Source organism: Tamandua tetradactyla, chromosome 4 (genome assembly GCF_023851605.1).
Source record: "Tamandua tetradactyla isolate mTamTet1 chromosome 4, mTamTet1.pri, whole genome shotgun sequence".
Classification (NCBI taxonomy): Eukaryota; Metazoa; Chordata; class Mammalia; order Pilosa; family Myrmecophagidae; genus Tamandua; species Tamandua tetradactyla.
In genome coordinates this window covers 53,750,384-53,765,121 of record NC_135330.1, presented here as the reverse complement: position 1 = coordinate 53,765,121, position 14,738 = coordinate 53,750,384, and the positions used below count along the sequence as shown (strand labels likewise).

Sequence of the window (14,738 nt, the reverse complement as noted above, 5' to 3'; positions counted from 1 at the left end):
GAAAGATACCTTAATTTAAAAAAGGCCCATGGATCCAGGGCACCTCCATCAGCTGGGAAGGCATGCGGCTGGAATCTGCTGGTCCCTTACTCCTGGGCTCCATTGCTTTTGGCCTGTTTCCTGTGAGGGTTCTTCACTTGGTGTCTTCGCTAAACTTCATTTAGCTCCTCCGGGACACAACTGGTTTTCATCTCTTAGCTCAGCAAGTGCTAGGGCCAGAGATTTCTACTCCTCAGGTTCTGGCTATTTCTGTGAGTCCTTGCTTAGCACCCAGGCTCTGTCGCGATCTTCCAACATCTTCGTCAGGTCTCTCTATCAGCTCTGGCTCTCTCCAAAATGTTTCCTCTTTTAAAGGACTCCAGTAAACTAATCATGACCCACCATGAATGGCTGGAGGCACAGCTCGATCTAATCAAAAGGTCACACCCATAATTGGGCATGTCATATCTTCATGGAAATAATCTAATCAAATGTTTCTGCCCCTCAGTATTGAATTGGGATTAGAAGAAACAGCCGGCCCCACAAGATTGAATCAGGACTAAAACATGGCTTTTCTGGGGTACATAATCTTTCAAACTGGCACAGGCCTACTCCAAACACCATGTTTAAAAGTGAAACCTCCCTCCCCAAGTACTTCGGAAGTTCCCCCTCTTCACCACTCTTTTCACCACCTAAATTTTCATCTGTGGTAGTGTAAAAATGGCCAAAATTTCTGATGTATCATAAAATTAATGCATTTATTTTATGTTATTTACTGTGTTTTTCTCCAAGTTAGAAGGTTAATTCCATGAGGACAGGTATCTTTGTTTTGTTCGGTTGATGGATATCAAGTGCCTAGAATACTGTCTGACACAGCAAATGTTTTATAAGTATTTGTACAATGAACATACTCTCTATTTCAATATTTTTATTTTACAGGAAGCAAGTTAACATAACTGGTCAATGGATTTAAACTGTATGTTGAATGTTTCAAATTAAGTAGTTTAATTTATGACATAATGAAGATGGTAAGAAATGGAAAAATTGATAGTAATAATAAGTATATACTTTGCTATGCATATGTGTGTAGGATTTAATAATGATAAATATCAAATATTATAAAATATTGTTTTTGATACTGATTATAATTTTTATTTAAAAACGTTTGTTCGTTGAGGAAAGAATTTAAAAGAGCATTTTGTCTTTTAGAGCCATGTACTGTTAGTAAGATTTATATGAAGAGAAATAATATAGAGATGAAGTGGAACTATGAAGGAAAGATCCTACATGGAGATTTAATAGATTTTACATGTAAATTGGGATATGACTTAACTCCATCAACACCACTCTCTGAGTTATCTGTGCAGTGCAATAGAGGAGAAGTGAAATACCCTCTATGTGTTAAAAAAGGTAAAACAATAGTGCTTTTTGCAATTTCTTACTTCATCAATATCTGCCAAATGGGTTAAAAGTATATGACCATAAGCAATTCACTACCATCATCTTCTAATCTATAAAATTGGGAATGATTCAATCAATATTGAGTCAGTACAGACACTTACCTGGGATAACCATAGTGACATTTTTTAAACTCTAAAAGGTCAATTTTATGAAAGGAATAATGATGAGGTTTTATAACAATCACCAGACTTCATGGTTTTAAGCAAATATGCATTTTCACTTCTAGCTAGATGTAATGGAAAAGAAAATTCATATTTCTTAATACTTTGATAGTTTTAATGATTTATTTAAATATTACAATATGGGATTCTAACTGTGCTAATACACTTTATAGTATGACATTATTGCAGAAATACTTGCAATCTTTAAAACATACTTGACATCTTTTATGCTATTTCATAAAAGATCTCATTTTATTTCTGTACCAATTAAAAAAGCACTGGATATGCATTAAATTATAAAAATTTATTATATACTTAAAAATTGTTTTTGCAGAATTTAAAGGAATGTGCGTACCCCCTCCATTTATTAAAAACGCAGTCATTATTACTTCAACATTAGGCAATTATGAAAATGGTTCCTCAGTAGAATACAGATGCTTTGAGCACTATTTCCTACAAGGATCTAAGGAGGTCTATTGTGTGGAGGGGGTGTGGACTACACTGCCGTCATGTTTAGGTACGTACTCCTAAGTATGTCTCTAATAAAATAAAACCTGATACTATTTTCAATTTCTGTCTTCTTTGAATGGCTTCAACATTAATATAGCCCTTAATTTGCTGTTATTATATTATTTTATTGGTGTACCTATTTAGTCACTGGTTTTGATTCTTCCTGCTAGATCATAAATAATTGCATTCCAGTTCAACTCTGATAAATATTTATTAAGCGCACACCATACGTCAAGTACCAGTTTTGTATGGGGCTATAAAAAGAATAAGGCATGGTCCTGTAGGTAAACCTGCAATCTGTCATCATTCAGTGTGATTGCTACTGTCATAGAAAACATGAATACAATGGGAGAACAAAGATATGCATGGCAGCTTCAAACTGGAAAGATGAAGAAAGCTTCATAAATTATGAATATGAGTCTGAGATTTGGTTAATGTTTGTTGACCAGTAGATTTAGCAAAGCATCCTAAGAGAAGTAGCACATATGCCAATGCTTTCAGAAGGCATAAAATAGCTTATCTGCAAATAAGAAGTGAATGTCTTTCTTTCGGATTCTTATAACTTTTACTTATTTTCTTATCTATTTTCACTGGCTAAGATTTCGCTACAATACTGAGCAGAAAAGGTCGTGTGTAATCTAGATTGCTTCCTAATCTCATTAGTAAAGTTTTCAATAATCCATCTTTAAGTATGGGGTGAAAAATTTGTTTTTTTTTATGTATGTTGTATGGTGGAGGTCACATTTCATTCTTTTTCCATGCAACTGTCCCGTATTGCAGCACTATTTGTCGATTTTTTTTTTGAAGTTTGTGGGCTGGAAATCAAACCAGGTCTCCCACATGGAAGGCAAGCATTCTACCACTGATCTAAAAATAGCTTTTTTACAAAATTAAAGAAATCAACTTTCTACTTCTATTTTGAGAAAGGTTTATAAAAATTTCCAAAGAGTAGAATTTTAACATCAGTTGATAGGATCATGTGATTATTTTTATTTTATTTTTTCCTGTGAGCTTAGTGAATTATGTTGCTTGTTTTTAAATGTTAACCATGACTTCACTCCTGGAATAAATCCCAGTTGATAATGATAAATTATGCTTTGCATATGTTGCTGGATTTTATTTGCTAATGATTTACTTAGGAATTTTGCAACTATTTTCATGAAAGAGATTATTCTGTAATTTTCTTTCAGAGTTCACTGTCAAGGTTTTAATAACTTCATAAAATCAGTTGGGAAGTGTTCCTTATTTTTCAATTCTGGAAGTTTGTGTAAAATTGGTGCTATTCTTCCTTAGTATTTGGTACAATTCACTGGAGAAGCCATTTGGGCATTAAGTTTTCTTTGTGGAAAGATTTTAATGACTGTTCCAACTTGTTTAATCGAATTAGGTAATCTCTAAGATTTGGAAGGGAGCAGTCTCTGGGAATTTACGCGTGGTATCTAACTTGTCAGCTTTATTGGCATAAAGTTGTTCATAACATTCTTTTATGCTGTTTTTAAAGTTTTTAATCATTTATCTTTTGTTATTCCCTCTATTAAGCTTTATTTCTTTCATTCTTGACATGTCTGGCTGGGGTCTATCAATTTTATTGGTCTTTTCAAACCACCACCATTGTATCTGTTGATCCTTGTTCTAGTTTGCTAGCTGCCGGAATGCAACACACCAGAGATGGATTGGCTTTTAATAAAAGGGGATTTATTTTGTTGGTTCTTCAGAGGAAAGGCAGCTAAATTTCCACTGAGGTTCTTTCTTACGTGGAAGGCACAAGATGGTCTCTGCTGGTCTTCTCTCCAGGCCCCTGGGTTCCAACAACTTTCCCCGGGGTGACTTCTTTCTACATCTCCAAAGGCCTGGGCTGAGCTGCTAGTGCTGAGATAAGGAATGCCGAACTGCTTGGCTGTGCTACATTGCGTTCTCTCATTTAAGCACCAGCCAATTAAGTCAAAACGTCACTCATGCAGCAGACACGCCTCCTAGCCGACTGCAGATGTAATTAGCAACAGAGGAGATTCACCTACCATTGGCTCATGTCCACAGCAACAGAACTAGGTGCCTTCACCTGGCCAAGTTGACAACTAATCTAACTACCACAATCCTTCATCAAGCATTCCTCTCTACTGCATTAATATATGCTCGTATTTTTACTACTTCCACTCTTCTACTTTCTTTGGATTTATTTTGTTGCTCTTTTTCTAACTTTCTTAGATGGGTACTTTAATCACTGATTTTCAGGCTTCTGTGGCTTTTCTCATGTATGGATTTTTCCTCTAAGGACAACTAAAACTTCCTCCGGTAAGTTCTTACATCTCACATTTTTATTTTTATTCATTTCAAAATACTTTATAGTTCAATTTTGATACCATCTATGCCGTCTGAGTTATTTAGAGGTTTGTTATTTAAATTTTAAACATTCTGGGATTTCCTAGTTTTCTGTTTGTTATTGATTTCTATTTTAAATCTTCTGAGACATACTTCAGCTATATTTGTCCTTTGGCATTCCCTGTTACCCGCTTTATGGACTAGCATATTACCTTTGGATAAACGTTCTTTTGCACTTGAATAAAAGTTAACTTTCCTAACGTTAGGTTCACTGTTGTTGCATAAATGTCAATTGGATTGAATTTTGTTTGTTATGTTGTTGAAGTCATCCATATTTGCACTGATTTTTAAAAAAATTATAAACGTTCATTGGCAATTACCTTCATACATTTACAACATTAAAAAGGAACATTTTTTTCAAATGTGCTAATAAGAAAATGACCCAAGAAACTGAATAATGTTGGGCAGAATTTCAGTGTTTTGTGCATAAATGAAACATGTTTAATAGGAAATCTGGAATATTTATTGATACTTCTCCAAATCCATGGGTTTGGCATTGAGCATGCACTGATTTTTTTTCTATCAGTTACAAAGAAAAGTGTGTTTGTGTTAGAATTATTCTGCATTATAGTTTGTTAATTTTCCCTTTTGTGTTTGGGTGCTATTTTATTAAGTACACACAGATTGAGAGATGTTATATTTTCTTGGTATACTTGCCTTGTATAATTTTTTTCAAAATTCTCTTTTATATATAGTATGCTTTGTTTTGTTTGCCTTAAAGTCTACTTTAACTACTCCTGATTGCCCTTGAAAAGTACTTACATAATATACATCTTTCTGTCCTTTAACTATCAACTTTCTGGGTCCTTATATTTGATGTGCATTTCTTATAAGCAGTATATAGTTGTTGCTTTTTAAAAAAATTATTCAGTCTATCTTTTCTTTATTATAATGAGTTATTTAGTCCATTTACAAAATTAATTTAATTACTGGTACATACAGGTTATGGCTATCATATTATACTAGATATGTTTTGCCTTTTTATAGTCCTTTTTCTCTTATTTTACTTTCTCATGAATAAATCAATTTTCATCATGCCCTTTTCTCCCTCTGTTATAGTTTACTCTAGGTTTCTTTTAATTATTATCATAGAGATTACAATATGCAAACTTGGCTTACTACAGACCAATTTAAATTAATAATTCTTATGACTTCTCTAGGACCTTAGAACACTCTAATTGTATTACACTTTGCACTTTTGTGTTCCTATGCCATGCATTTTAATTCTACCTATAGCTTAGGTCCCAAAGTTATTATTACCATTATTACTTTGCCCCACAAGATTCTTTTAGATTTGCACATATATTTATCAATTCATTTGCTCCACATTCTTTCCTGTTTTTCTGTTTCTCATTGGGATAATTTTTTCTTCTGCCTGAAAAAATCTCCATTATTTCATTATTATTATTTTTTAACTTCATTGTTTTAATATCATGAAATACAAATATAAAACTTTGTACAAGTATATTTTTTACTACCTGGAGATGAAATAACATGGGTTGTATTTTTACCAGTATCTGTATCACCCAGTCCTAGCCACTACCAATAGCTTTTCACAGGGATTTCTTGTCAGTCTTATGAGGTTTTATCATGAATAAAAAGCTCACAACTTTTTCCGCTGCAGATTTCCATGTATCTTATTCCTATTAAGTGGCTTTGAAGAACTGTTAAGAAATACAAAATCGCCTTAGCCAAGGGGTTTGAGTGAATTCAATACTGGCTGAGATCTCCTTTATATTGGCGTTGCAAAGACACTGCACTTATCTGGGATAAGAAAAAAGTATAACCTCAATAGCCTTCTTACTGTTTTGGCAAATTATCACTTTCTGAAAAGTCCGGAATATTACAATAGATAGTTATTGGTTAACCAGGAAATCATGACGCCCCATTTCTGTAAGACTAATTCACTGCCATGGAGGACCATAAAATCCCATATGCACTAAAGAGAATGCAACTATTCAAATTGCCTGTCTTTCCTACTGCTCACCTGACTTAACTACATTGAATGAAAGCAATATCAGTCAAGATCAAGAGAACCAAGATTCTTTCTGGCAATTAATAAATTATTTTCCAACAATGCCTGTGCCTCATCAATATCATAATCAAGCACTGCAGTAGCTCCCAGCCACAGACACACTTTATCAGCAGGAGGAACTGAAGCTTTGCAGTTATGTTATCTGCCAATAAGAATCTGGTCTCCAATGAACTGGTGGATTCTTTATTCTTCTGCATGTATTTCAGAATTTTTAGAATCTGCTTAATTTCAGGAGTCTGACCTTTTAGCCTTCTTTTGAGCAAGATTGAGTTCCATGAATTTATACTTCTGGTACTGTTCATCTAGCTTCTTTAGTGCTATATCTGCAGTCTCTTTCCCAGCTTGTTTCATGAAGGAATCTACATCTTCCACAAGCAGGCTTCGGGAATTCTCAGGTGGCGTCGTCACCCATTTTCTACAGTCACTTCTCCAAAGCCACAAGCTTCCTTAGTGGTCACCATTTTGACGGAACTGATTATTTCATTATTATTTTATGTTTCTGTTTGTCTGCAACTGCCTCTATTTTCTTTCTTCTTGAAAGATACTTTTCTTCCGTATAAAATTCTAGCTTGGCTCTTATTTTCTTTCGGTAGTTTCAAAGATGTCATTTAATCCTCTGTTGATTTCTATTTGTTAAAATATTTTTATTGATACTCCTTTGAAGGTAACATGTCTTTTCTCCTTTCCTTCCTTCCTTCCTTCCTTCCTTCCTTCCTTCCTTCCTTCCTTCCTTCCTTCCTTCCCTCCTCCCTCCCTCCCTCCTCCCTCCCTCCCTCCTCCCTCCCTCCCTCCTCCCTCCCTCCCTCCTCCCTCCCTCCCTCTCTCCCTCCCTCCCTCCCTTTTTTCCTACCTTTTTTCTTTCTTTCTTTTCTAAACTTTTGTCTTTGCCCTTATTCTCAGCAAAGCGTTTTATATTGACTCTAGATGCTTGCTTTGTACATTTCACTCTTAAAGTTGACAGCACTTCTTAAATCTGTGACTTAATGTCTTTCATAGAATTTGGAAAATGATTTGCTAATATCTTATCAAATAATACCCTTATCACATTTTTTCTCTTCACTCTGTTATTCCATGGCAGTACCCTGTGTCTCTTGAAATCTTCTGTATTATCTATTCTTTTATCTCATCTTTGTATTGGTTTGGTAAATTTCTACTGTATATGTTATACTTCAATAATACTCTCTGTAGATGTGTCTAATCTGCTTTAAACACTATTGAGTTTCTAATTTCAGCTATTATTTTTATCTTTCTAGAATTTCCAATTGATACTTTTTTTGTAGATTCTAGTTCTTTGGTGAAAGATTCCATCTTAACATCTATATCTTGACCATGTTAATCATATTTATTTTAAATATTTGACTAAAAACTCTGATTTCTGGATTAGCAGTGGGTTTATTTCTATTTTCTAGGTTTATTTCTTGGTATTCCTGTTAACAGTCGATTGAATATCAAATATTATGTATGGAAGATTTTAAGAGCTTGGTACCACATCATCTTCCTCCAGAGAATACTTATCCATCCTATCCTCTGGCAGACAAGTGTTGTAGAGACAGATGGCATCAAAACAATTAGAGACTAAGCTTATTCTAATAACTTTACAATTCTTATATCATCCATATAATTTTTTAGCATAACATTTAGAACATAGGCATTCAATAGTTACTGGTTAAATAATTAAGTGAATATCTGTTAATATATTATAGCCATATGATTGCTAAGCTCTATTAGCAACTTTCTGTTTTTTGATGGAATTATCTCAGAAGCTACTCCTTAGTGCTAGTTTATCCAGGAAGTATAGGACACAAACAGCCTCACAATCTGAAATAATTTTATATTTGATATCATTAAAAAAACAATGTTTTTATCATAGAAAAATCAAAGAAATTTGTTGAATATCCTAAAACTTATCTTAGATTTTAAATTTTGTTTTGTTTTAATAATAAAGGAATGGTCATGAGAATGCTTTCAATGCTTAGCATTTAAAAGAACTTCGATCCAATCTCAATAGTTCTTAAATTCTGGAAGCTTAAAAGAAAAGAAACCATCATCCACTTGGAATGGCATCAGGGTCATGAAGAGTTTGTGTCAGTGTTATTAATCCATCTCATTTTTACATTTCCATAAAATATTATCTACCCAGGAATCAATGTTTGTGCTCATGAGTATATTACTCAAACTTTCTAAAGAAGAAAAAGGGAAATGAGCCTCATTTCAGTGACCATTAGTAACTGCCAGTGCTTTTGAAAAACACCTTTTTTGTGTGCCAACTTTGAAAAACCTAATGGCAGAAAACTAAATAACAGGCAGGACATACCTGTTTCTTTCTCCAAATCCAGAGCCACAGAGATAAATGGCAGAATGTTTACTGTGATGCTTGAAGGTATTATTTTATTTCAGTATTTATTCTCACTAACTTACTTGCCACTTTCATGCCTAGAGGTTTTAATATTATCATGAGCAGGTAACATAATACTTTCAGTTCATACCAAGATATATATCAAGATAATTCTTTTTCTTTTTCTTTTCAGAGCCTTGCTCTTTATCTTTTGCTGAAATGGAAAATAATAATCTACTCCTAAGATGGACTTTTGACAATAGACCACATATTTTACATGGCGAGCATATTGAGTTTCTTTGTAAGAGAGATACTTATATAGCTGGGTCATCTGATTTAGGATCTGAACTTAGAGTGCGATGTGACAGGGGGCAATTAAAATATCCAAGATGCATTCAAAGAGAAAGGTAAGAAGAGTCTTACATCTACAGGTTTTTTTGTCAGATTGTTATTCAATAAATTTATTACATTATAAATTTCAGAAATATTAGGTTCTACAGCCCTCCTACTTTATGGTTATTGGTAAGGAAAAACTGATATTTTCTTCAGTTTTCAAAATCCAGGCAAACTCCTAGAATTATTAAATTGATTCAATACACTTTCTGAAGTTAAAGCCCTGTTTGCCAATTGACATTTGTTACACTTTGGCCATTGGGTAAATAAATAAATTTATATGTGAAAGATATTTAAATCTGGAAAACTGAATCTCTATATTCTGAAATAAGAGAAAATCTTGTTTTTCCCCATCTTCACAGTATAAGCTCATATTTAATTAATAAAGAATGGGAAACACTGCTGTACAAACCTTTCCCCTGAGATAAGGGCACATTAATAATGATGATTAAATTATGGTATTTTTTCATGACCATATTTGTATGCAAGAGTTTGGAATCACTTACTGAAGTGTTGCCATATATGAAAATTTGAAAAAATATATTTTCTACTACTTGATGAATGGCAAATATTCCTGTTCTTTTCTTATAAAAATATTAAAATAATTCCAAATGGTAAATTATTTTGTAGGATCAGAATTTTGACATTTTTGGAGACAAGACATAAAATATAAATTATTCTTTTTATTCAACTAAGAATGTTAAAACAATAACTGGCCAAGTACATGTGTATTCTTATTGTAATGTAAAAAGTAATTTATGGGCAAGTGATGGTGACACAGTGGCAGAGCTCTTGCCTGCCATGCCGGAGACCCAGGTTTGATTGATTCCTGTTGCCTGCCCATGCAAAAAAAAAAAAAAAAAAGTAAATTGTATAAATTGTATGAACAATAAAAGGGCAGCTTTTCAGATACTTTGAACACTCCGGGAAAAAAAAATCTTTCACAAGACGCACATGTAAAAAATATTTATATGATTTTGATATGAGTTTTAGTGTATCTCGATTTTTCTCTTTTCCAAGAGTAAAAGAAATAAATTACTTAGACAAAAGTTGTATAAAGTGGTGAGTTATTGTAATAAATGTCACTAAGTTTTAAAAGGGAATGCTTGGTATTATTTACCAAGTATGGCTACTTTCTTTTTTTCAGTACTTAGTTAAAATAATGACTCACTAAATGAAAAGTTGAAGGGCTAAGATTGTGAATAATATTTGATTTTAGAAATATTATTTATTTATTATAAATAGTTATTTCAAGATCTTTCTCTCTTTCTCTCTCTCATCAAGAATTCAGTCTTACCAAGAACCTGTAAGGAAATAAAATGAATGGCAGAAAGAAGAATAGCATTTCAACATATCATAAAGTCTTTTATAAAGCACAGTTTTTAGAAGAAAAATGTTGTTAAAAATCTTCAAATGTTTATTTGCTAAAAGATTTTAATCTAAATTGTTTATGCTGAAAGTTTTCTTTACTTATAAATAAAAGCCAAAATCATTGTTTCATTTTTTGTTTGGATACTTTGAGATTTAATCCATCCTTTATTGTTTCTCTTCTAGCTGTTAAAAATGGACATACACATCAATATATTTCTTTTTCCTAATATTCATTCACTGGACTATATTATCATCAATATGTAAACAAAAATTCATCTTCATCTTTTTCATCTTCTTTAATATTAGGGTTTTCTGTTGCTGTCAATTCAATACTTTCAACAGTAAAAAACCAAACACACTAGAGCTAAGAAACTATACCTCCAAAGGATTTAGTTTCTTTTAATGCAGAAGAGATTTCCTCTCAGCCTTTATAAATGTAAAATGTTTTGTAAGTGATTTGCAATATTAGCTACAAGATCAATGATTATATCCTTTTTTGGAATAAAAAACTGCCCATATGTTCAAATATTGTTGAAGGAACAAGGTTTAGAAAGAATGGCTTTTATCATTTTTATATTTTACACTTTCAAAGTAATTTTTTTCGATCAGGTAATTATTAGACTCACGCAGATTGGAAAATCTGAAATCAATGGGTCCTGGAAGCACAAAAAATTGGCAGTGTCATTTTACTAATGTTTGTTGGAGACCTGAAACAGCAACATTTTCATTGTCTGTTTGGAAGTAAGAATTACTCTTCTACTTGCTACTGCAGTTCATTTATAAGTTTATGTAGTACCACTAACTGGGCACGAGAGCCTTTATTAGGATTAGTGGTGGAAACGAGGATGGCACATATCTGCTCTTTAGAGATGACTCTATTCATCTTCCTTGAGTTCTTATCTTTTCAATATGATGTCATTCTTTCAAGCCCCCAAGTTACAATTTTCTATGCTGGTCTTAGAGGTAGCTTCTTCTGAAAGTGAAGCCATACCTGGCCCTAACTCTGTGTATCACATATTAATTCAATGTTAAATATGTAATTTTTAGAACTTTCCTTGGGTCCATATTCATTTATTAATTTAATCACTTAACAGTACTTTTCCAGGGTGGATACTATAAAATTGAAATTTGATTGAAATTAAGTATTAATAAGAAAGCATCTGTGCTGGTTTGAAAGTGTTGGTACCCCATAAAACCATGTCCTTTAATCCTAATTCAATATGGTAGGGTAGAAACCCTTGTGATTAGATCATATCTAGGGAGATGTGACACTCCTAATTGTGGGTGTGACTTTTATTAGATGGTGATGTGACTCCACCCATTCAGGATGAGTCTTGATTAGTTTACTGGAGTCCTTTAAAAGGGGAAACATTTTGGAGAAAACTCAGTTGTAGATGCAGACACAGACATTTGCAAGAGCCAATGCAGACACTTGGAGAGTAGAAGTGACAGAGCCAATGGAACCAACATGAGATCAGACATTTGGAGATGTAAGGCCCAGCAGATGTCACCATGTGTCAGAACCCGGAGTTGTATCCCAGAGGAGCTATGTGAAGACAGAGCGGAAACTACTACTGGCATCAGAAGCTGGGAGAAATGGAACTAGGAACAATGACGAGCTGATGCCAGCCACATGCCTTCCCATGTGATAGACGTTGGCCTTTCTTGAGCCAAGGTATCTTTCTGGATGCCTTAGTTGGATATTTTTAAGACCTTAGAACCATGAACTTGTAACAAAAGTTCCATTTTTAAAAGCTGTTCCGTTTCTGGTATATTGCATTCAGGTAGTTTAACATATTAATACATCAATCCTTTTCAATCAATTCATCATTCAATCAATTCATGAACATATTTGAAGCACCTGTTATATCCCAGGAAAACAGGCTTGGTAATGCAGGATTCAGAGATGAATAAAATTCGGATCATTCTTTCAAGGAATTCATGAAATAAGAAACTATTCAGACTAGCAGAAACGACAAACATGCACTGTAGTTGCAAACTAAACACCTAAAAACCAGATATTTTATATGGTGGCATGGTCTAGTGGTATTTTTGGTGAACTGGAGATGGCATGCTCTGTTTAATGTGGAAGGCTGTTTCTTTACTCAAGATAAATAATTGTCATATGAGAATATGAACCCAATTTTGCCACATCTCTTAATTGTCAACTACGCAATCTACTGAGTTTTTATATGTAGAGGTAAAAAAAAACACCACCAAAAAATCTGAGGGCTAGGACCCAATGAAACTTGTAATTGTCAGTTTAAAAACTCTAAATTATAAAGAAAACAAGTATGATAAATGCAACATTGGAAACATGTACAAGGTAAAATGGTACCAAGGAGGATGCAGTAATCAACCTTTTTTGGTGTGGGTTGTGTATAGGAAGCTTTCTGGAAAAAATTAAGTCTGAGTCTTAAAAGCCTAAGAAAAGATATTCCAAGTAGAGAGAATCGGCATATGCAAAATCAAGAATCTACTGAGTACATATCATAGGCTAGGTAATAGAAACACAGCAATGAATGATGCAAGCTCTTATGGAGCTTGTGCTGTGTGGGGAAGAAAAATATGAAATAAATCCTTACACGATGAGATGTTCCAGGAAAGATGCCATCTTTGATAGTGAACATTAGGGGAAGTAGCCCATTCTAGACTGCTCAAGTTAAGCTTCTCTGAGGAGGTGATATATGGGTTGAGATTTCCTGAGAAGGAAGAAAGACATTTCAGGTCGAGAAAGTAATAATGTGGGAAAGTCACAAAGAACCTGGTATTTACAAAAAGCTAATAAAAATTTAGTATAGATTGAGTGGAAAGAGTGAAGAAGTGAATGGAACAAGGTAAACATAGAGAGGTTGGAGGCCTGAGGGTGACGGACTTTGTAGGCCAAATGAAAGATCTGGGAACTTTCTGAATAAAATGAAGTGCTTATATGTGTGTTTTTAAAAAACACAACTCAATGTGAAAGGGAATGGTCTCCAGGGGCAAATGTGTCAGCACAGAGAAATCACTAGGAAAATAATGCGGTTGCCCAGGAGAGATAGGACAGTGTTTGCACAGATGACGCCAGCAGGGTTGGTGCAAACTAGATGGAAGCAAGAAATATTTAGGGTGTAAATTCCTCGGGACTTAGTAATTGATTAGAGGTGGGGTGGAAGTGAGCCAGAGAAAAGAGTTCAGGGGGAGTTCTAAGTTAATGGAATAAATAAGTGGATAAGGTAGCCATGTAACTGTGATAGGAAGAATTGGAAGAAGTTGTGTGAGGGATTAGCATGAATATTTGAGTTTTGGAAAGGTTAGTTTTGAGGTGTCTGTGGGATGGCTAAGTGAAGGAGAAAAGTAAGCAGGTGGCTGTTGTAGTGGATCCTGGAATAAAACACCCAGCTTCTCTTCAGAAATGGAAAAATTATTCTCCCAGTTGCTGAGAGTGCTGTGGCAGGAAAATCTCAATGATCAGCTCCCTAAGGGGATTGCCTCAGCTAAAGGGAGCCTTTTCTCCCAAGGCATGGTCCCTTCTTTTGGAGTCTGCTCCAATGATTGACTCACAGGAGTTACAAAGGAAGTATGCCTACTCACTACAACTCTGGGTAATTCCAGCTTCAAAACTACCCAGAGGATTGGATGAAACCTCTACTGAAACTACTTTGGAGATTAAATTCTCCCATGCTGCTGCCCTCCATTCCCTTCCAAAGGTGTAATTCCCAAGAGCCCTCCTTAAAAACCTCTACCTGCTATTTCCATCACAGACCCTGCATCCAGGGTAAACTAATCTGTCAGAATTATATGCTGCAATATTGGAACAGAGCTCTGGACATAATTTGGAGTCATCAGGCAATAAGTATTTATTAAAACTAAGGCAGCCATAAAAGATGGGTACTGAAAATGCTGGTTGGATATTTTTGACTATCTTGAAAGCAGCAGTATCATTAAGTATGAAACTGAGATTGGAGAAAATTTGAAGAAGTCATGTAGAGAGTGAGAGTGAGGTGATGGCAGAAGTAATCTTTAGAAACACTATCCAGCAGGGTGATTTGGTGAACGGCAGCAATTTTATTGATTCAGTTAGATGTGTGCAGTATTGAGGATAAACTTAGGTTGATTCCGTTTTGCTTTTTAA

At 34.2% G+C, this 14,738-nt stretch overlaps 1 protein-coding gene and 1 pseudogene across 2 annotated transcripts in view; one reads left to right on the top strand and one right to left on the bottom strand.

Annotated features, from left to right (window-relative positions):
- Window positions 1-10,742, top strand: part of F13B (coagulation factor XIII B chain) — a 54,978-nt gene extending 44,236 nt beyond the window's left edge. For both annotated transcript variants that reach the window (XM_077157304.1, XM_077157305.1), the window contains 4 exons: window positions 1,189-1,389; window positions 1,936-2,118; window positions 9,054-9,267; window positions 10,538-10,742. In XM_077157304.1, coding sequence (XP_077013419.1) covers window positions 1,189-1,389; window positions 1,936-2,118; window positions 9,054-9,267; window positions 10,538-10,571 — 632 coding nt within the window. In that variant the 3' untranslated portion in view covers window positions 10,572-10,742. The remainder of the gene's footprint in view (window positions 1-1,188; window positions 1,390-1,935; window positions 2,119-9,053; window positions 9,268-10,537) is intronic.
- LOC143679107 (prefoldin subunit 3 pseudogene) lies at window positions 6,508-6,986 on the bottom strand (annotated as a pseudogene).
- Window positions 10,743-14,738: the final 3,996 nt, after the last annotated feature.